This window comes from Pterocles gutturalis, unplaced genomic scaffold (genome assembly GCF_000699245.1).
Source record: "Pterocles gutturalis isolate BGI_N339 unplaced genomic scaffold, ASM69924v1 scaffold15052, whole genome shotgun sequence".
NCBI lineage: Eukaryota > Metazoa > Chordata > Aves > Pterocliformes > Pteroclidae > Pterocles > Pterocles gutturalis.
This window is the reverse complement of record NW_010115683.1, coordinates 118,491-142,324: the sequence shown is the minus strand read 5'-3', so window position 1 is coordinate 142,324 and position 23,834 is coordinate 118,491. Positions and strand designations below refer to the sequence as shown.

General features: G+C 40.8%; 1 protein-coding gene across 1 annotated transcript in view; it reads right to left on the bottom strand.

Annotated features, from left to right (window-relative positions):
- Positions 1 to 6,123: 6,123 nt before the first annotated feature.
- The window catches only part of FAT4 (FAT atypical cadherin 4), a gene marked incomplete at its 5' end in the record, with an annotated part of 136,197 nt that continues 118,486 nt past the window's right edge, over positions 6,124 to 23,834 (bottom strand). Inside the window, 6 exon segments of the mRNA XM_010075276.1 lie at positions 6,124 to 7,994; positions 11,551 to 11,812; positions 16,540 to 16,757; positions 17,887 to 18,011; positions 18,888 to 19,067; positions 20,513 to 20,598. Coding sequence (XP_010073578.1) covers positions 6,124 to 7,994; positions 11,551 to 11,812; positions 16,540 to 16,757; positions 17,887 to 18,011; positions 18,888 to 19,067; positions 20,513 to 20,598 — 2,742 coding nt within the window.

Genomic DNA, 23,834 nt, shown 5'->3' with positions numbered 1-23,834 from the left:
CTGGTGGTAAGAAGGAGCCGTCTCTGCTCATTCTCCATCTATTGCTAGTTGTGTGTTCCAGTTGTAAGGGGTGGGGGGAAGCAGCACCCTTCTGGATCCTTGTTTTGTCCCACACTGAAAGCAGAGAAGCAGGAAGATTGTGTAAGATACAGGATGATGTATTGCTGCAGGAAGCCACAGTGTAATCCACAACAGCCACGAAGGACAGGCAGAGCATGCTGCCGCTTAACTGGCATGAGGCACCGGGCGGGGTCTCCCCATAACCAGCCCTTCACGAGTTCGGAGCTGAAAATGGGCCGATGAGCTTGAGCCGAGTTGGTGGAAACTTCTGAAAATTGCATCCATCCCCCAAACCAAAATACTTCCTTGGAACCACAGACTGAGAGCCTTCTTCTTCCCCGCCAGAAAATGGCAAATTAGAAGAACAGATTTTGGTCATTCACGTGGAATTACTTCAGAGCAGCCCCTGGAAACCAGCCCTTTACTTTCGTCTGAGGCAAACGATAGTATTGCTTTTGCATTTGCCCTGAGCTAAGGCTCCTGAAAAACTCAGAGCAGGCTGTAGGAGTCTCTGGTGTTGGGTGCTCTCAGAAGCGGGTCCCAGCCGAGGCCGGCGAAGTGCCCGGGCCTGGCAGACGCCGCACACAAGATGGCTCCACGCGGCCTCTGCTGAGGGTGTCTCATCATTAGCTGGTTACATGTCAAGCAGTTTCCATCGTTATGGGTAGACACGCTTGTCAGTATTTTCTTCCCAATAGAGAATGCAATCAACTGAAATGCCCTGCGGTTTTGTTTTAGCAGGTTGCCAAACTTTCTGGCACAGGTTTCACTGAGTCTTCCCCGTACGTTTAGAAGTTGTTGAGAAATTTGCCTGCTACTATTACAACTCTATTTTTTATTTATTTTTTTACATTCTCCTAAATGAAATACACGTGGCCATAAAGTTGAAAAGTGATTCTGTCGAGAATTTATTTTGTCAAAGCCTCTTACAGAGATAAAGGTACTTTTAAACACAAATTGCAAGTTAGAAACACTCTATCCACTGCTGATCATCTCCGTACAGAAGAATAACGAAACCTGGAAGTCACTGGAAAAAAGAAAAGGCCGTAAAGATGACTAAGAAACCAGCTGGATTTGTTTGCAGGAAAAAAACCTTGCAAGGCTTGGCTGAATGGTGAGGTTCACACAAAATATAGGAAAGACCAATTGAGTGCAAATATCCAGATTTAAAAAAAAAAGGCAGGCTGTGATGCTCACCAGCAACCTGAACACATGCTGCCAGTCATCCTCATTAAATGCTATTTATAGAAAGCCAAAGTGAGCACATTGGGATGAACAAAGCACTGAGTTCAAAGAGCAGAAGAAAAATTGTTGAATGAATATGTAGATGGATGTGGAAAAAGATAAAAGGGTGAAAAATAAAAAACTAGCATGAGAAAGCAGAGATCAACCTTTTCTCTTTCTTCTTACCTCAGACCTACTTTCCAAATTCTCCATCCCAAATTTCAAAAGAAGATCCACAACAGAAAACATTAATTCGGAGTCTCATCTGGATTTCAGTTAAGAAAGTGCCCTTTACATGGCAACATTTTGAAATTAAATACACTAAAGGATAATACTATCATTTGAAGTTTATGTTTCAGAAATGTAACCTACAATGTAATAAAAAGACAGTACTCTCGAAGTGGCACAGGAGGTGACCAGTACATGCAGTAAAAGCACACAATACATCCTATCACCTCAGAGGCACTTCAGATTATCACTTGCAGGAGCTGGGTGGCAAAAATTAAATATTACCAATTTTACATAGAAGAAATACATGGAACACAGTAACTTGCTCTAGTGAAGCTAGACTAACTCACTGATATCAGCTCAAGGTGCTCAATGCACTCCTCATTTGTGCATCTCATGGAGAGATCGTCCAATTTATCAGTGCTAGAGGAGTCAGCATGTCTTATCTGTTTCTGTAACAACACAAAGAGGACAATGCAAGGTGCTGGACATACCTCAAATCACAGGATCGTTCAGGCTGGGAAAGACCTCTGGAGGTCATGTGGTCCAATGCCCCACTCAAAGCAAGGCCATCTGTGAAGTCAGATGAGGCTCACTGGTATGCTGCCCAACCAAGTTTAGAGTATTTCCAGGGATGTGGATGCCACAAGACCACTGGGCAATCTCTTCTAGCACCTAGCTGCTCCCATTGCCAGAATAGTTTTCATCATATCCAACAGGAATTTACCTTATGACCACTTCTGGTTCTAGCCCCTCTGAGGAGTGTCTGGCTCCATATTCTATATTTGAAGGCATCGATGAGATCCTGCAGCCCCTCACACCCCAAGACTTCTCATTTTCAAGCCGGAGTAATGCAGCTGCAGCTGGGTTTTTGCACTACTAACCAAAACTCTTTGACACAAGTTATGGTCTGCAGTGTAGGCTCATAGCCAGCTTGTCAACGGGGGGACGTTTTCACCAGAATGTAGGACTTTATGTTACTTTTTAATGTATTGCATATTTCCATTAATTTTGTGGTTTTTAAATTATATAACTTTGAGGAAAAATATTGGAAGGTCTTGAATCAGACAAATCTAGATTTCACCTCTTTTAATAATTTTTCCCCCTACCAGATATGACACTAGTTCAAAAGCTCCGTTATGTCTTCCTTTTCATAGGTATCTAGGAGAATGACGAGATCTGCCATATCCCTATCCATTTTCACATGATTAATCATCAGGAGAAAACATGCCCATCTGAGATGGCAATGACAGGTCAGCTGTAGCCCTCTAGAAGAAGGTGGACAGTGGCAGAGTTCTCTCCTTCATCCCATGGGAAGGAAACCAGAGAGTCTCTCTGTGAGCTTCTAGCAGAAAGATAGGTCACTTTAAGTCAAATTGCTGACATGTGATGTGTTTGGAGGCTCTGGTGCACTGAAGTGAGCAGTGCAGACTGTTTTCCTTTCCAGATATTTGTGACTTGTAATAAGTCCCAGATTTTGAAAGAGGACTGTGCAGTTCCGATGATGAACCAGGGGAATTATGCAGCTCACTCCTCACGACTCTAATAACTTTGGATGATTGTTTCACGATTCACTTGGAGCCCTTTTCTGATCCTCATCATGAAAGAATTTAAAAAGGCAGAAACGGATCATATGTTTAAGTGTCAAAAACATATCTATGCTTTTAAGAAACAGGGAAACAAGGAAATCAGTAGAATATACTTTTGTCTATCATTAAGTGTCAAAATTTAGAGGAATGAGCAACTCCATAAACTGTAAACTACATTAAAGTTATGATAAACATTTTGTACAAGTCCACATTGCATATTATTTTCCTTTAACAAAACTTTTTGATAATCTCAGAATGCTCAATGGGTGTAATGCAGTTCTCAATATGTTTGGTGTTACATTTAAAAGATTTCATTTGTTAAAGTTTTCATGTGTTATTAAAATCACTGCTTGGATGTGGTACAGTTTGTATTAAAGGATAATACTCAAACTAAACATACAGCTTTTTAACAGATGTTTAATTACAGCAGCTTCTCAAACTCAGAAATCATTTGTGGATCTCTTGTTATTTCAGATGAAACTACTTATATACAAACGTGTGCTACTTCAGTCCATTATCTTTTCACTATTGTGGGGCAAGATGAAGTTGGCAGCATTTTTGGCCATAAAGAGTCGGTTCCTCATTGCCGGTTCCGAGACAAGCTAACCAAAAAACTCGAAACCAAACAAGTAACAGATAAAAAACACTTTAATTGTTATTCTATTTCTAAATTCCTTAAACAAAATACCACTAATTCAAAGTGTAACCTCAGAACTCACCTCTTGCCTGCAGTCTTAACTTTTTCACTCTTTGCATTCTCCAACAAGTTGTCTAAGCTTGATTTACACTTTTATAAATACACAAGAATGCAGTTATTTATTGTTCAGCTGCTGCTTTATTAAAGAAGGCTCTTGTTCTCACACTCCTAACTATGCACTGGAAAACTTCAGCTTTGAATGGAGGTGGAAGTCTTGGTTAACAAATGTAAAACCAGTTGTTACTAATATATGTCTAATTTAGTCCCTATGTACAGTTGTATTATGCTATTAGAAATCTGAAAGTAGATTTGGTACTTTTTACATTATCTTAGGTCCAACATCACCACCTCTTCTCCATGTCTTTGAGAAGGGTGAAGCCTGCTGCATTTTCATTCATATCAAGGTCACTCATGAAATACAAGAGGGATATGCCGACTGATTCTCTTGCCCTCGGTGAAATTCATCCCTTTGTCAGGGACAACCATACTAGACTCAGTGGGACTTGAAGAAGTGTGCTGGGCTTGTGTTGCCCCTCTGCAGAGAGATTAATTTAATTGCCGCAGTGATACTAGGGCTGCCTTCACTGTGAATGAACCCTGATGTGTATTTTACATCATCAACTTGTTTATGAAAGCCCATTTTCCGAATAAAAAGCTAGCAAAAGTGAAGATCAAGGAGTGGGAATTAGAGAGAGAGAAGATGAAAGGTTTCCAATAACACACACTAAAGATTTTAAATAAATATTTTAATTCTATTATTGGCATTTACAGGTAGAAAGCATACAGTATGTTACAATTTTATCAAAATGTGAAAAATATGGATGTTACATAAGTAACAAATGTAAAAAAAGTATTTTTCTTACCTTCCCTGAAAGTAAGAAAACTATTCAGCATAGGAAAATATCGATATAAAAAAACACAGCTTAGGTAAAAAAAAAAAAAAAAAAAAATTGAAGTTTTTACACAGTACAATAGGTTCATCAGATCTGCATGAAGATGTAAGGACTTTGTGAGGTTCTACTTTACCTAAAACTTTAGGGAATTTGGGACAAACAGTAAGTTACATTAACGAATCTACAAGTAGTTTTCCCTCATATCCGCTCCAAAATGCTAGAGTGCAGTAATTTTCTATACAATAAATAATTCTCCAAAGTTTCCATCATAGAAAATCATATAATGCAGAAAATGCCACTCCAAGGTCACAAAGGCTAGGCAGTGCTTTAATAATAACTATGATAATACTTATTATAGTGCTTTATAATGTCTAAGCACTTCAGACAAGTTAACTAATTAGCCCTCACAACACCCCTATGAGGCAGGCGAGTAAGTGTTATTCCTATCTTTCCATAGCACAGATGGGAAAATGAAATCTGAGGAGAAGCACAGACTGCAGCAGCAGCACAGCCAAGATGAGAGGCCAAGAGATGTGAAAAGAAAGGGGTTTTTCCCCTTGTTCCCACTGATCATGCTGCTGCGAGCCAGGCTACCTGGCTGGGCTGACAAATGTCAATCGTTCCCCTGAGGCGGGTGGGCAGGGACCAGGGTTAAGCATCCCAAAATATTTCATAGAGATTCAGAAGCTCTCACACAACTTTGTCAAGAGGGGGGAGAAAAAAAAAAAAAAAAAGAAAAAGACAAGAGAGAGAAAGAAAGAGAGAGAGAAAAGAGGAAAAATCCCCAAACAAACAAATAAACAAGCTGTAAAGATATAAAAAACTCCTAAAGTGCTGACTGGCTTGAGCTGCTTCTAGCACCTCTTGTATGGAATAAGACTTACAGCACTGTTGCCAGCAATTATTCAAGCTGATTTCATCCATAAAGCTACATGTGAACAACTGCAGGATATGGTAACTATGTTTTCTGAGACAGCTTACTACTGTAATTCCTTCATTCAACATCCTTCTCCCATGCAATTCTTAAGGAAAATTAAATCCTCAATACTCTTGCATCGTAAAACATATTAGTAGCAGGAGACAATATGCACATCCTTCACAATTTAAAAAAAATTAGTTCATTTTCAGAACAAAGCATTATTAATTTAAGAATCACAAACCAAACAATGGTAAATAGGAAACCCTTTTCAAAGGCTGCACGCCGAATATCTGTTTTCAAATACAATGCATGCAGGAGAAATAAATTCATCCAAGCAAAATTAAATTAAAAAAAAATTAAGTCTCTTTCAGCAGCATAATGGTTATTATTTTTAAAGTCTCCTCCAACCAAACTGGCCTGGGGTTCAAACGCTGACCTTTGCTTTTCTGCAACCATATAATGGTTTGACTGGTCCCCGTGGCTTTGCACTGTGGCAATACCAGGAGATAAAGCCTATACATACTGTTCTGCTTCCCCGTCCTTGGGAACAGGCTTTGCTGTACCACCTTTGCTGTCTTCACCCGCTGCTGCTGCTGTTTTTTCAGGAAGTGATGCCAAATCTTTGAAAACATCCACGTAATGCCCAAAGCCCGGGCCCCAGTTCAAGAGGTTGTCCCAGTTGAAGCTTCCTGCTTGCTGCCCCAGCTTCGTGGGCAGGGAGCTCTCCCCGGAGCTGGTGGCAGTCGCTTGTGCCCCTACCGGACCCCCCTCGCCTCGGCGGCCAGGGTACCGCCGGGGCTTCAGCCTGGCACCATAGTTGTCCTCGTCATCCGCATCGGACTCATTGACCTGGGATAACTTGGGCATCCTGGAGGTGTATGCGATGGGCTTATCCCTGTCGTATTCCATCTCCGAGCAGGTGAAGGACTCATGGGAGTCGCTGTCGGAGGAGGACTCAGGTGCGGGAATACCGTCAGCCGGGTTCCGCGTCCGGGACAGAGGCCTTCTGCAGTCCTCCTCAGAAGAGGACTGGCCGTGGTCGGCGCTGCAGATGCTGGGGTTTCTGGGGCGAGGGGTGTTCAGTCTCTCCACCTCTTCAATGGACAGCCCCACTGGAGGACCACTCTCCAGAGGGATCTGCCCAATGGGCTGCTTCAGGCGGCTTCCTGGTCGGGAACCGTGGCCCGCCATGGTCTGCGGACTCTTACTTCTCCTCCCCAGCCGAGTGGCGTAGTTAAAAATGCCGGGCTGGCACACATCGTTGTGCATCTCCAGCGGGCTCCCTTCCCGTATGGCGAGGTGCAGCTCCCTTGCGGGACTATGCCTGTAGAACGTGGATGATTTGGAGAAGGGCGCAGGGCTGTGCCGAGACAGGGGGTTGGGAGTAGGGCATGCTGAATGGCTTAAAGATGTTGTCCTCAAGCCCTGCCAATAGGCAGGCTGGTAGGTCAAGCTGCTGGCTCCCAGGGGCATAGGGGACTGCCGCGCAAAGCCCAGTGGGCTGTGCCTCTGGATGGAAAACTTGGGCGTGTGGCTCCGAAACTGCTTGTAGTGCTGGATGATGTCGGCGTCCGAGGGGGCGATGCTGCTGGCGTTGTCAATGTCGTAGTGCTCGATCTCGGGCTCGGGGGAAGCCAGCGGGGCACTGGGGATTGTCTCAGTGGCATGCGGGATGTCGGTTTCATCATATATGAGATATGGGTTTTCTCTTTCGATGATATCGGGTTTTGGGTTCCCTTCGGGCTGCTTCCGCACAGTCATGTCATCGCCATAGGGTGGGATGTTGTCAGGGTCATCAAACGCCACGTTCTCGCTGCCTTTTTTCTTCTTCTCCTTTGTTTTCTTTTCCTCTTTTGGGTCTTTCGACTTCTTTCCTCGGCACTGGTTGCAGAGGATGAGGCTGAGGACCAGCAGTGCCAGGACCGTTGCACAGCTGCCCACGATAGCTGGCACGGCCCAGAGGGGCAGGGACAGCTCGGCGGGGTGGGGGGATGGCAGGCAGATATGGCCACCATTGAGCCCTGCTCTACACTCGTGGCCTGGGGCACACGAGACCCCCAGGCACGCCACCACCGCCTCACACATCCGTCCCGCGTACGCCTCGGGGCAGCTGCAGGTGAAGCCAGCGTGCGCCCCGGGCTCACAGCTTCCTCCATTTTGGCAGGGGCTGGAGGCACAGGCACCTGGCGGGACGCACTGGTAGGCGTACCACTGGTTGATGCACATGAGCTCGCCCCAGCAGGGACTGCTGGCACAGACGTTGGGGCCGCGGCAGCCGATCTTCACCGAGGGGTCTGTTTTGGAGATAGTGGCGAGGCTGTGCTTGCCAGTGAAGGGAAGGCTCTCCCCACCATACTTGATGTAGGAAATGCAGCCATCAAAGCCTAGGAGAAAAAGAAAAGAGTCGCGTCAGGAACTGAAGTCTGAGTACACACTGTCAACAGATGCGCTGAGCATCACGCTAAAGGGGAAACCTTTTGATGAGCAGATTACAAGATCTGTTACCCCCTGAAAAGCAAAGGGGAAACACAAACACAGAAGAAACTAAATTGAAAACCCCAGTATCACAATGGAGTTGACAGCCCTATTTTGTGATGTGCATTTAGCAACACATGGGGTAAACCACGCTGGTAGTTACACGCATGAAGCCTCCATATTTTCAAAAGTGCATCTTATGCATACTGAGCTTATGGCTGCTTCCCCACATTTTTACCTTGTGTTGTGGTTAATGTAAAAATATCTGTGATATTAATCATAAAGATGTGATATTTGAGTATCCACTTATTTTGCTAGAAGGATGGCCCATTCACAGATGTTTCAGTACCTGACAATCTGCACCGAATCATTTAGGCTTAGGTGTAAGGGACGTTTCGTTGCTTCTGTTAAATATTTCCTCTTACATTGTAATGACAATTTTGTTCATAATCCTTTGATAATTTTATGAAATTAAAAAATGTATTTTGGTTAAAAACCAGTTGCGCACGTATAGACTCAACTCTGTCACTGAGCAGGTTCCGTCTGAGGTTTTCGATGTACGTGGATACTTTTGCGATTGTAGATTGCCTTTCTTACAAGTAGATTCATCAAAGCAAGTCTGAAGGTTATATACTCAGATGTTTATGACAATGTAGTTTCTCAGTGAAGTAACACTATTTTTGCCAAAATACCAAGCAAGGAGCAAATGGTTGGATTTTGCAGAAACATTATATTTTCTAAATATATTGTTAAATTGACTCAATTTTCAGTTTATAGACCCATTTCACTGAAGCTAAAGGAAAGGCTCCAATGTTCAGTAAATAGGTCAAGAATTCAAATATGAGGGAACATCTATTCTAATCATATTTAATATCTTTAAAATGAATTTAAACAAATATTCCCCCTAACTACTTCACTCAATATACTTACATGTTTTTGTTTCCTAATTTTCCCACATTTTTAAAACTTCTTATCATCCACATGTAGAGAAAACTATTCACAGCTGGCTTGGCTGTCCTAGCAGAAAACATTAGCTTTAATTTCGTTTTGCTTGCATGCTTTCCAGTTCCCCCTTTTCTGAGCTGAAGTTGTCTACCGTGCTTCAGCTAAGCCTCCTGTTTTACTGTCCCCTAAAACACAGTGCTCATGGCAGTACTTGTATGTCTCTGAATCTCAAGTGGCCTTTTTCCAAAGTTCCCATAGCTTGTCTGCAGCGCTACCCTGTCAGCGGTGACGCAGAGTTTCAATGCTGAGAGCCCAGGGAGATGGATTATCCTCAGCCATTGTGTGGTTGTGTGTGAGGTCGCAGGAAAATCCAGCCTTTTGCCAGCCTGACAATTCTCTGTGTTCCTGAGACTTAATCCTTTCTGCAAGGGTTTTAGGATGGTGCAACCCTATGCTGGCCTCTGCTCAGAGCTGTGACAGACTGGTACGCACAGACGTGTTTGTAAGTTGTGCTCTCAGTTACCACATTGACGGTTGCTGCAAGAAACATATTTCTTTCTCCTTAACTTCTGATGGCTTGTCCTTGGGATGCCACGTGCAGTGCCAGGTTTACAGGAAGGTATTATTCAAGACCCAATTATCAGCTCTTATACAATAAAAATAACCAACAAGGAGAAGGAAAGTGCCACTATTCGGTTCTGAAGCATTGCACTTGGGTGAAACAATAAACAGGAGCAAATTTTCCCTGTGTTACTAGTGTTGGAGAAAGTTTAATTTCTGCAAACATACTGTTGGAATGGTAGAACAGCCACTATGAATGGTAACTTCATGAAGAATTGTGGAAACCTCTGTAAAAATAGCTAGCACTGAGATAGATGTTATGAATATTGACTCTGTCATGAAATACCAAATATACTCAAGCTGTATGAGGTGGTATTATGGATTTATAATCTTCAAAGGATGTTGTTTTAAAATCCGAACACCCTCTGATGTCAGAAATGAAATACGAGTGGGTATGAACCTCAAATATGTTTCACTGAGACACGCAAGTCAGGTGCTGTAAAGGGACATGAAAGAGCCTTCTAAGTTTTTTAAGTGTGCTATTTCTGTGTTATTTCCATTCTGAGAGAGCTGTATTTCATTTTCTGTTTTTACATTCCCAAATAAAGAGGAAATTGAGGATTTAGGTTCAGGTGGGAACCCAAGCAAAATAGATTATTGCCTTGCCGCATGCTTGGTGGTCCCTTGCAGCAGTGATGTGATAAACAGCAATTGGGATTTTGTCAGGTCTACGCGGGGTTGAAAATGTTATTGGATATACCAGCTTCACAGCCCTGGAATTGTCACCATGTATGTTTTTGTCTGCCTTTAACAGTAGTGCAGATATTTTTGATTCTCTGAGTTCACACCGCTGCTCCCCACCGCACCGCCTTGTAATTGTGTTATACACAATGTAATCCAATACTAAAATAAAATCATATGAATAAGAGATTTTGGATTGTGTATTCCTAATGGTTCCTGATTTGTCTGCCACAGCATCAGGCAGTGGTGAGAAGTTAGTGTCCTCACTTTTTCTTTGTTCCAGCTTTCCTAAAAGCCTCTGATTTTCCATGCATAAGCTGCTCATAAAACATACATGTAAAAAGGGTAAAGGTTAGCACAGCATCCATACGATTCAGTACCACATCGCATACAAATTCACAACACGCAAAAGCAAAGTGTGAATTTGCATGACTCAAAGATACTTCATCTGGTCACAAATCTTGAAGTCAGGAAGATTTTTCAATATAAAAGCCTCCGTGAACCCATTGTCTGGAGTATCTCACAGTTTGTAGCTTAAATTCACTTCTATATTTACTTATCACTGGGGGAATTATATCAAATATATGTTATCTACTTCTTTTGCCAGGTTTAAGACACTTGCTTTAACTCTTTAAGGAAGACTGATTTACTTCTTAACAGCTAGATGTTGGTCAGAGGGTGGTTCTTTATTGTCCTTGGTTTCTATTGCTCAGAAATAAATCCTATTCTTCATTTGACAGCAGGATAAAGCAGGAGGAAGTTGGACTTTCAGAAAATATTTTAATCGTATTAATAACAGGCTAAATCCTGCAGTACTTACCAAATCCCTATGAAGTTCTCATTTAGCATTTGCCCAAGTAAAAGATTTGCCTTGATTTTCCAGATTCTGACCCAGGTAAAGAATAGATCCTTTCTTCTCTATTAGCATAACAAAATTATAACAACTGATTTACAGACAAGCAAGCAAACCCACACCCTGCCCCCAAAAAGCCCTGCAGATGGAGTGCCTGCTTTTGGAAACAACAAGGCTGCAATGTACATTAAAGGAACAAAGTTTGCAATCTTTACTCATTCAAAGTGCAGTTTTTCTGGCAAAGCACGGAAGTGTATTAATTATTGATAAAGAATTACAGCGCTTTCTGCAAACTGTAAGCAAATAACACCCTTTGTTCAAATGTGCTTATGTGCACTATGTTAAAAAAAAATAATCAAAATTACCTGCAACTGTGCTCTTGAAAGGTTGGCTTGATGGGATTCCTCCCAAAGAGATTGTAAGAACATTTAGTCCACCAAAGTCTTGCGTGGTGTGGGGAATGTCTCTGCTATGAGTCTTGTCGACCGACAGGATAGTAGTGGACCCATTCTTCTCAATGAGTACCGAATGCCACTGACCATCTGCAGCGTACACTTCTGGGATATTTCTTTCCACTTTCCCAGCAATTCCAGCATCAGAAATGTAATGCACTCTCCCACCTTTTATCTGATTAGAAAAAAGCAAAATGCATCATTTTAAAACAACAGATGTATAACCACTCCTATATATCCATAACCAGTGTAACGCCTGTTCAGTACGGCTTCAGTAACACATGGCTTTAGTTGCAATAGAGAGCCTGGGTGTATTTTTCCCCAAATAATTGTTTTGCAGTAAAAATGCATTCATTGTTTAGTACTAAAAATCTGGCCACAATTAAATGCATCATGGCATCCATAGAAAACTTAGAACTGCCATCCAGTTGCTCCCTGGCTAATCTCATAGGAGAGGAACCTATTGGAAGATACGCCTGACAAAACATCTTAACCAATAAAAGAATAATTCTTCCTCCTTCTTCAATACAAGTGTGGAAAATGCTTTGCAGAGCAAACAGATGTTGTCCTTGCCCAAAAAACTTGCATCAAGTTTTCATTATGACATGGTAGAAATATATAAGGCATGGCAGGATTTGAGCAAGACTCCAATTTTCTGTCTGGTTTTGCTGCTAATTTGCATTTTGCAGAAAAACATCTGTATTTTAGAAAGCTTTCTAAAGAGGTGCAAAGTGTATTGTTTTGTGTGAATTTTCAAATGGCGCTTACTTGAGCAAACTGCTTTTAAACTTGTGAGCTGTTAGGAAAAAAGGTACTATTAAATTCTATGAAAAATTATTTGGCTTTTCCTCTACGAATGACGCCTCACAATTCTACTGAATCATGAGATACAGGATTATAAACCTCTTATTAGCTCAATATTAAATGATCCCAAAATGAGATCAGTGCAAATTCTGCTTTTAAGGTATAGGAGTTAGAGAAAAAAACAACACCCAAACCCACCAGCTTCTCAAATATTGCGTAGGAGTCAGGTACATCAGCTGACCTCCTAAGGGCGTACAGACGTGTGTACAGCTCACAGAGGGAAGCTCTGCAACTTGTTGCAAATTTCCTTCCATACTCCTCTCCATTACCCTGCATGTCTGGTCACACACATTAAATAGATGACTACTTTCCTTCCCATGCTCCTCGCTGCAGCTGGGTCAGCCCAGGATCTGTAACACGAGTGTGCAGAACGTGCACACACATAGTCCAAGAAAGGTCGAAGCCCCAGGTTTGCTAAAAGCTCTCTAAGCCTCACATGCTTTGTTCCAGGAAAAATAACGTTCACCTGGGAAGAACTGTGAGGTGACACACCAGCTACAAGAATGCCGGTCTTGTTTCCAGAAACTGTTAAATGCTCTGGATTTACTTCTTCAGTGATGCAAGCTGAGGACTTGGGTTGAACAGACCAGCGTTATATGGCTGTAAGACCACGCTCATGTCTTGGCAGCAGCCTGAACTGAACCCATCTAGCACATATTCCATTTGGATCAAGAAATACAATGGTTAATATCTGCACACACTTCATTTATAAATGCCATAATTTGGACTATTTGAAAATATATTGTTTGATAAAGCTGCCCCTCAAAGACAGGATGCTTTTGTTACTGGCAAACACAGGTGGCATACATCTAAACTATCACACAGCACAAAGAAAATCCCACATATGGAAATGCAGTCACATAGGCTATTATAACATACTAAATACCATTTGCTGCAGTCAAAAGTATTTATAAAAAGACAAACTGGGCAGAATATATACATATATTTATGTTTGTAACCTGTAATTGGTTTATTAGTCTTATTTTTTCCTTTATGCTCCATGACAATACTGCTTTGTATTTTGGTCTTTGTGGAAAGAAAAAGAAATATACCATATCAGACAATATTCTCTAAGCCTATGGGAAGACTAAGCACAGAACTGTAACTTCTAATGCTACATTGGAGAAGACTTGTAGAATTATTTACCTGTCAGCAACTGATATTTTCCATGCCAATTTATGACTCTTAAGCTCTATTTCTGTTTCTTTAAAATTGCATGTGACTAATGCTAACAGACTTATAAATAATATACGACTGACATTTGGAAAATAAAATTTCCAGAGACAAGACTGGTCCATGACTTCTTCAACCAGCAAAAAATAAGGAATGTTCTTCTTGGTTCCTTCAAGCATAACATATTTCTAAATTTGAAACAAATGCTGATGCTGACAATATTGAGTAACACCCATTTCTGGGTTTTATTTAAATGTCAGAGCAACTGACAAGTAGGATATTATGAAAAGAATGAACCATTAAAGCAAACATATTTCTAACTACGAGGATTATTCAACTTTACTAATATTCTCAGTCTCCTTTACTGAACAAATTGCTTCTTATTTGTCTTAAATCTGAGCACTAGCCTTTACAGATTTATAGCCCATTGGATAAGATATGATTTAAATGAGTCATGTTCTGATTTATTCCTGCTACTTTAGATGTGCACAGAAACACAGAATGGTTTGGGCTGTAAAGGACCTTTAAAGATCATCTAGTCCAACCCGCCTGTGCCATGGACAGGGACATCTTCCACTAGCCCAGGTTGCTCAAAGCCCTGTCCAACGTGACTTTGAACACCTCCAGGGATGGGGCATCCCCAGCTTCTCAAGGCAACCTGTTCCAGTGCCTCACCACCCTCACTTATGCGTATGTTAGCTTATATGGGTAACTTGCAATCCACATACTCTACTCGTATAATTCACAAATCTTAGAGCTGCAGTTATGCTAATTGAATCCGATTTCAGATGAGATTTTCAGCTAAAACAAGGCAGGCAATGCCACCTTGAAGCAGCTATATTTATCCCATTACTTCAAATTGAATGAGTTGCGGCATGTATTATTTGTAGGAAAAGAGACTGTGACAAAGAATAAGGAATTCCCTACCCTCTTCTGTTTTGTGGGAGTTTTTTGAGGAGGTCATTTTCCACCTGAATTTCACCATTGTTTAATTTAATATACTAGTTTTTGTATCGTTCCTGGATCAAGGAGCCCTTTATATCCTAAAAGTCTCTCTTGTGGTTCCCAAGGGGGGGTTACATCCATCATTTAGTGAATCAGCTCCTCTCAATCTCAGTGAGTCTGATTTATTACCATTTCTCTAATTTTACCCCAACCCCAGCTACACCAAACACAGTTAACTACAAGAGGAAAAGTGTGGAGGCATGGAAGCAGCCACAAGACTTGTAGCTTTTCTCTGGCACAGCTAACTATTAAAAACACATGCTGGTTTTCTCTGAGCACTTACACTTTTGATAACAAGCGTATTAAAAGACCCAAAAATCAAGTTATAAAATTGTCTGTTTTGAAGACGGACAAGAGTTGTAAACAGAAGTCTCTAAAGCTCATCTTCTGCACTGGAGGTGGACTGACTTGCCAAGGAGACCTACATGTGAGTTGGCTTCACTGACATCTTGGGCCACTGCCACGGGAATGATGCTTGTCATGATGCCTATTCCAGGTATGAGCAGCAGCGCAGGAGCTGTACTGTACTAACTGCAGTTAAATTACTTCAGTTTTATTAACTAGCATCACCTGGGAACTTTCTGGCAATGATCAGTACAGTGATGTTACCTCTCCTTCGTTAAACTGCCACATTTGTTACTAGGCAAACCTCTGTTCTTTGCCCTTGCACAGCTGGGTCTGGGACTTCAGACCCTCTGCTTGCTTGTATAACTTCACCAAGATTAACAATAATAAGAGTGTTTGCGTAAACACACCACTAGTGTTTTTAGCCAGGAAAGGCAACTCTCTCTTTCCTTTTTTTTTTTTTTTAATAAAGCTTGTAGAGCTGACCTAGCAAATTCTACTAGGGAGAAAAAGGTAGTATTTGTTTTTTTCTCCAGAACTCAAAATAATGAGATCTTATCTGCTAATATGACTGAGGCAGAAACCTCGTATCAAATGATGTGGTACAAGTGTATGCCAGGGAAGTTACGCAGACTTGCTTCTTAAAAGCAGCTGGTGTGTCAGGAAAGCTCTGTACCTCTGATCAGCACAGGAATTAGGCAGGTGGAGAATATCCACAGGGCTGAAGCTTAGAAAGTGTGAATTTCTGTATGAGTTTCTTTAAAAGTCAGGAAAAAAACTTGGAAAGCCTTAGAGCAGTCAAGGAAACTTGGAGCTTACACCAACCCAATAAAGGGGCTTGCCAACATCACTGCTGTACTCATTTAGAGTTATGAGCAAATGGACTGAGTCATAGCCAGGAACTGAACCATCGCTTTCTCTTGAGAAAGGTAACTTCTGCAGCAACAAACTCTTTGGGAAAAAACCCAAAACTGTGTGGCATTTGAAGCATTAATTCAGCTAAGTATCCCAAAATAATCTGATATTCCCATTGCTCTATGGATAACCTCCTGAGTTTAAGTTATCCCTTGCTTCCTAGTTTGATAAGCAGGAGCCATGCTAGTAGGAATTACTGAAAACTTCTTGGCAATTGTTTGCTAGCTTAAAAAGGGCTCGGGTCTGAGGCCTGAAAAAGCAGAAGATAAAAGGCCAATAACAAAATGACTTGTTCTGTACATTGTAACTTAATGATGATAACAAATATGGCAATGAGGACTGTTCCTGCAGCCTTAAAACAGTCACTATTTGGAGCCTAGACAAAACTGATTAGATAGAAAACCATCAAGATCTTCTGATACCTTGGCAAATAGCAAGGGAATTGTTGAGAAGATGAATGATACTGGAGCGGTGCCTAGCCTCAGTTAAAGACCTAATATTTTATAAAGGAAACAGCAAGAGTAATGGAAAAATGTGATTTTGATCACTATGCACAAGACAGTCCAATCAAATCAAACTCAGCATTAGCTGTGATCTTACCTTCACAGTAGTGAAGTTGCTGCTTTCCTGGACATGAACTAAAATACCGTTCTCGCTTCTTGTCCTGAACTTCACTTCCAAGCGGTCTGCGTTCGGGGGTCCCGGGCCGGCGCCTCGAGTGCCGTGTCTCAACATGTATTCACGCTTCTTGTTTGTGCTCATGTGGTAGTCAAGTCGTCCTTTGCCTTCTAGCGACAAGGCAGTGTCGGCAGTAATATCTGGGACATGGACGGGGAAGTTCTGAGTACACAGCTCGTTACAGCTACAGCCATCAGCTGCCTAATAATGCCCATTTTCTTTCAGAGCAGAGATCAAGTTCAGAGCAGGTCAGGGGGGAGAGCAGAAGTGAATGGCAATTTCACCCCCTCTGTTCTTTGGCTTCAGACAGAATGTGTGTTTGAGAGTGGGAGTGTGCTAGTAATTTACTGCTGCTATCAGTCAATAGTAAATTAAAACTCACTGGGGAACAAGTGAGGGAGTAGGGAAAAAAATTTGGCTCTCGGAACTGTAATTCCTTCCCAGGGATGTTACTGTTTCCATTACTGCAAACAGGGTTTCATGATATATTGAACTCTAAGCTCTTCAGGGCAGAGATAATGACTTTCTATTTGTTATGGCACTAAAAAAAAGAATAAAAAATGGCAGAGCATTGACTACCAAATGCTGTTAAAATTATGGCTAAATTCTTTTGTAAACTGGTGCAATAAAGGCATATAAATCAGCTAAACAATAATGGGACATGTAACAAAACAAAGCCCAGTCATTATACTTCAACTACACAGAAACAAATCACTTTGCTCTCCTAGACAATCCTGTACTGATTTACAGAGCTATCCATATGCGAGTTTAATAACTCTGGAGTGTAAATGGCTTGCTTTCATTTAAATTCACTACATTTTCATGCAGATAATGTGACGGACATTTGATAAAAAGGCCTACAGTTCGGAGAAGCCAGAAGCACATGTACACAATGTTTACGTGAAGGGAAGGGTTTTCCCTTACCCTCTTACCTTCCCATACCAGACAAATCCCTCCTTTGGGAAAGCTTTCTTTTGGTTACTGATTATAGATTATTAGGAAGGAGTAGTTTTAAACGAGTGCAAGTTACCTAAACGTGATATACAGACCAAAAGCCATAATATATGTAACTTGTTGCTATTTTTAGCTCATGAAAGTAAAATAGTCCATTGTGGACCTTTCCTGAATAATTATTTAAAGAGGCGAGCAACTGCTTTTTCATTATAAGATTCATTATCCCATGCCCCTGAAAATAAATTATTAATTGCATTTGGTTAAACCATAGTTAGGTGTACATTAAGGAGAAAGACATTAAAACCTTCTCCATACATTTTTCACAGTGCCTTCCTGTCAGTCCATCTTTGCAGTGACACTGCTGCCATGACCAGTGATCCACACAGGTGCCACCATGCTGGCAGGGGCTGGTCGTGCAAGCGCCTTCTAGTCTGGGACACCTGAAACAAATCAGAAAAGTAGATATTGAAGTAGATATTGTAGACACAAAGAAGCAGAGTTAATGTGCTGGGAAATGTCACGTGTTTGAACGATACTCCCTTTCTTCCCCCCAGAGATGCAAAACTGGAGAGGCTGTCCTCCATAGATGGCTCAGGTTTCTAAACAGATCCCAGTTGTCAGTGTCAAGTTATAAGTCTTACAAAAGAGAAAGGAATTCAGAGACAGTGAAACTCCTATTATCTGTTACGCAAGAGAAAAAGAATCTTTAAAGGTGCTTTTTACACTACAGACCTCTGGAGACTTCATATCACAAAGAAGAGTCCAAACATGGGGGAAGAAAGAGGAAGGATAAGCTAACAAATTTGGATGTACGGCTGACATTATTGCTACAACTGTGACTTCAAACAGTGAGATGGAAAAAACAATAGAATCAGATAGTCCATCATTTCTGAAAGACCACTCGGAGGGAAATTCAGCAATACTTGAGAGGCAAAGTGATAGAACAGACATTGTGGATTAAACAGAAATAAGAGGGAGTAGAGGTTTAGCAAACTGCATTATTGCAGCCAAACCCAGGTGGAATTTATAAAGAAATGCAATAACAGGACTACGCAATTTAGCCTGCAAAGCAACATTAATAATAATTGGCAATAGAAATGTAATGATATTGCTTTTTTTGAAGCCTCTGTAATCTTCTGTGAACCTTTAATTCAAATTCAGTTTCTTCCTAAATTTTTGACACCTTACAATAAATTCTACAGTCACATTTTTACAAGAAATATCTGACGGTGTCTGAATGGAGTAGCATGTGACTTTCATGACGGCTTCCTTTATTGTAAATGCGGTCCATTTGATACCATATATAGCAGACGTACTGATCTAAGATTCCTTGAGCTGCCAAGGCCTGGCTGGGCTCCAGGGGACGTCCGTTGACTGCAAACTCCATTATACAGCCCACAAAATCATGGCTTTCCACCTGTCCTCTCCTTTGAAGGACGGGCTCTACAGACCTGATGCCACCAACAGTAACTCGATTTGGTTGTACATCGAGAGTCCTATAAAAGAGTTGGAAAAATAGTTTATCAGTATCAGACATTAAGATAGCAATGGCAACACAGGGATTGTAACCATCAGCTACAGTCTGCGGCTAAAATTCCTCTTCCAAGATTCGTATTTTACATTTAGAAGGGGAGAAAGAGAGATCAGTAGCACTTGAACTAACAGTTATAATGGGTATGACTCTAAACTCACACTCAGTTATTGCATGTCAAAATTTCTATTCACTTAACAGAGCAGCATGCTAGAAATCATAATGAATAAGGCTTTTTTAAATTAATTATGGTTTAAATTGTAGATGATATTTAAATAGCTGGGAGATGTATTCATTATTTTGCAGAGATGTAACAGCTCTGCTAGTGGAGAAACCACATGTGGCAGGAAATAGGACTGTGATTATTGTAAGAAATTAGCAAGACTGAGATTAAAGGTATTGTTATCGCCAAAGAGGATCTAAAGATGTGACAGAAAGGCTTCTAAGCTAGTTATGGTAAACACAAGAAATACGGTTTGTTCTCTGTACTGGCCAATGTTTAAGAAATGGAAACTGTAAAAGACAGCATCTGGAAATTACTGAAAACAATGTCAAAGTAATTACTCTTTTCTTTTTTTAAAGAAAGAAGTAATCAGGTGATGTTATCTCTTACACCTTCATAAGAATTGACAGGTGTAGTTTAAATAAACAAATAAATACCCCAAAACAAATCCAAAAACTGAACACTGGAGTGAAATATAGGTGCCACAAGAGTAATAGCATTCTGAGCCTGAGCCTGTTTTTGGCAAGATAAATATGATTCAAAATGTGAAAGGGAGGAGGCTTTGCTAAAGATTTGTTACACTAAATATTGTAGAACTTCAAACCGTCAAAGAGTTAATACAGTATATTTAAGAGCCACTTGATTATAACAAATACATTTGTGTTTTACTGTCTAACTCAGATTTACAAGTTGTCAGTAATTATAAGCATCTGATATTCTGATTTGTTAACTCTTTCTAGGTTATGATGTGAGTTGATGTGAAATCTCAAAGCACTATGCAATAAGTCTTATCCTCGTTTACATGACAGTGTGGACTACCCATGGCTGTACATTTCTTATGTGCCACCAGAGGCTGGGGACAGAGATGGAGCCAAAATTGGGCATTTCTGAATAAACTCCTTGTCATGAATAAACTCCATGCAGAAATGTAGCCTGAGTTAGCAAGTCACAGTACATGTAGAAAATTCAATTTGGTCCCGCAAAAATGAGAGAAAATGATACTTTGGAGCCTTCCCTTGGCATGCCTGTGACGGAGTGCAGCTGAGGTATCTATCCCTTGCTTGAAGCTGGGCTAAGGGCACGTAATCATTAGTCCAAATTTCTCCGGCTTTCAAGGGTGATTTATTTTTCTTTTTACTTTTGATTTTACAGCAAACAAACTCCCCACAAAATGAAGAATGATTTACCAGTCAGCAGAAACAGCGACATTGCTCACAGTGCAGTAGCCTGGCTCCTGATCTTCAGAGCAGGAATCCACTGTCAGTGATGCTGCCTGCAAAAGCCACACACACAAACATGCTGAATATTACATGGCTGTTGTTCCCAACCACATGAAAAATTTATGATTAACTACATTATATCAAGGACTTGGCTAGAACAGAGCACTATGTCACCCGGGATCGCAGAGTGCTTCAGAGCTACTTGATCATCTATGTTCTGTATCAACATTGTGAATACCAAGATGTGGACACTAACAGAACAAGCTAATTGACTGCTTCATACAGTGAGTCAGTTAAACACAACGTTTTCAGATTTGGGTAGGGTTTCTTTCGTGTTTATTCGCTTTACTACTTGAAACTGTATGTGGGCTCATACCATATCCTACTCTTCCTCTGAAGAGAGAGCTGCTCCCTCCAAATGCAAAGGGCATTCCTTCAGGGCTGTGACCATGACATTAAACATATTGTCTGAACCTAATAAAAAGTGTATTACAAAAGCTGGGAGTACAAACACTGATATTACTAGCTAAAAATAATAACCGGGTGCACCACTCAATAATACTCAATTCGTAACCGAGTGGACCTGATTAAGGTAACCCTGAGGCTGATTGTCATGAGGGATGTTTGCCTCACCTTGGTAATGGTAAAACGGGTGGATGCCTGCAGTGGGACCAAGCTGATGTTCAGAGAAGTACCAGGCATCACCAGCACTTCCTCTTTATTATCTCCAAGCCATGAACCCCCAGACAACGGGGTTGCCTCATTACCCATCTCAGTCATTTACACTAAAGCAAATAATGGCATTTCATTTGTAATCTCTAAAAGTCTAACCAAAGCTTTGACTAAAATAATGAAATAATTCCTCCTGATTACAAAGGAGTTTCTATTTTATTCCTTATTTAGCTTAGAATTTTCTACACAGTGATTTATTAATAACAGATGCGCTAGGAAAAACCCCTGAAGGTTAGTTATTCCTTAAAACAAATTTTCAGAAAAATAAACATAATCTCCAAATTGTACATATCAGCTTCTCGTGTTTCAACCAGATGTGTGGTACAGTTTTACAGCAAATTTAAATCAAATGTCACTTTTAAAAATGCCTTGGTTTATATTTTGATTTAGATTACTCTTCAGAAGCTGAGCAAACGGCAATAGCTATCAGTACAGCATTACTGTGCGATGGCTCTTTCTTCTACCTGCGACTCAGTTCACTAATGTCATGTTGAAATCCCCATAGATTGTCCATACTATTCCCAAACACATACTGCAAGCTGACGCACTGTATTGACCAAATGAATTCATAGCTCTCAGCCCCAAACCATGTCCTACAGTATGCTTAAATTGTTCAATTTGCTATTTGTAATGAAAGCTTATCTTGAATTTCATTCCATACGTAACGAGCAAACTGCTTCTCCTGAAAAACGTCAATGTGCAGTTCCAAAGCAGGTTATATGCCCTGGATAAATGAAACAATTAATAGAAAGAATAATAAGCTGGCTGGTCTGTATGCCATCACACGCCTATATATTTTCCTTCAGAATATCAACAACAAAAACCGAAATGAGTTTTTTGTTCGTAGCTCAATCAGTGTAACCTCCCTCACTTACATTGCTATGCACTGTGAAAGCCAAGCTACAACCCCAGCTGAAGGGCTGGATATTTGAGAATATATTTTACTTGGACCAGAGTTCATACAATTTATTTTCTAATGTTAGTCAAATGTTCCTGCTTGTTACTTAAGCATTACTCTATGGCTACCTTGCTGCACTATGAGACTTTCTATCCTGTCATTCTGCAATAGCTCAGGACTGACAACTTAATGGTTTTACCAGTTTCCGATAAAATCCCACTGTGCTGTAGGAAATGACAGATTTGGAATCCTGAAGGGGGGCTATTTTATACAGTTTTGGGCACCTGGGAGACATTTTTCCTGCAGTAGAAATATCTAAGACAAAGGCGATTCTTTCTGCATACTGTGTTTGTAAACAGCTGACATTACTGAGAAGGGTTAAACATTACAAAAAAATCACACAAAGGTATAGGTTGTCTTAAATGTGTGCTTTCAGTCTGAAGCATTCATAACTGAATTTTTCTATAAATAGTCCTTTTTATGTTATCTCTTCTTCTATAGTCTAGCCCTCTGGCATATCTACAAGTAAAACATTTTCCTACTTTTATTTCTTCCTTCAGTGCATTTCATTTATTTCTTGCAATTTTTAAGGCATGTTCCTATACTTAGCCATTTAAATCTTACTGATAGAAATATCTCACTAAGTTGCTAAAACGGGAACCTTTCAAGATTTAGGTGCACATCTGGGGTTTACCATTTGGAAGCTGTGATGCAATTATTCAGTATCTGATATTAAGGCACATTGAAACAGAGTCATTACTCAACATCACAATTATCCTATCATCTTATTTGGATATATAACTCCTACAAACACACACAAATTGGATTTGCAAATACAGATAAAGACTAAACCATCCCTCCGTTCAATAAATGGAGAAAACAGGTCTCACACTATGCAACCGAAATGCAGTTTCAGGCTCAAGGCTCTGAGAAGGAAAAAGGAGGGAGGAGGAGGAGACAACCTGCTCCTGTACAAAACCCCAGACCACATCCCTCTGCTGCTTTTGGAACATTTGTGCCTATGGACATCTCACCCCAGACCTGAAGCTCTTCAGCAGGGTGCTCCAAGCAGAACATCTTAAAACTACAGAAGGGCTGTATCTCAGCAGCACTGACTTCTGCAGCAGTTCGTTATGGGAAATCTCTACAAGGACTCAGGGGAAGCCACACTGGGTAGAACAGTTTATTCTTTTGTTCCCTACATCACTTCTGGCTTGAAATACATATGAAACAAAATGCGGAGCCCCAACCATATATTATTCTTACATGACTTTAATTTCAAACACGGGAAGAATATGGGACTCCATGTATGCTGGCCATTTCTGCCTGAGAAGGGAGCTGTTGGGCAATAGTTACTGATTATGGATGGCAAATAGATTTGGTTTCATTTCTAACTCAAACATTGTGGAGTCAAAAAGCTTGGCTTGAATTCAAAGAATATTTAGTTTATGTTCTGCTTTGGAAATATTATTAAAAAATGAGAGAAGATGAATAGAAAACATTTACTGGAAAAAAAAAAATGAAGGCAGGAGAAGGGTCAGAGTACCAGGCATGTGGCAGTCAGTTGTCCAAGTCCAGTTTTTGGCAGAATTTCTCCCTTCAGATGCTTTCTGGGGGGCAAAAAGAGAAGCAACTCCCCTGCTTCCTCCCCAAAAAACC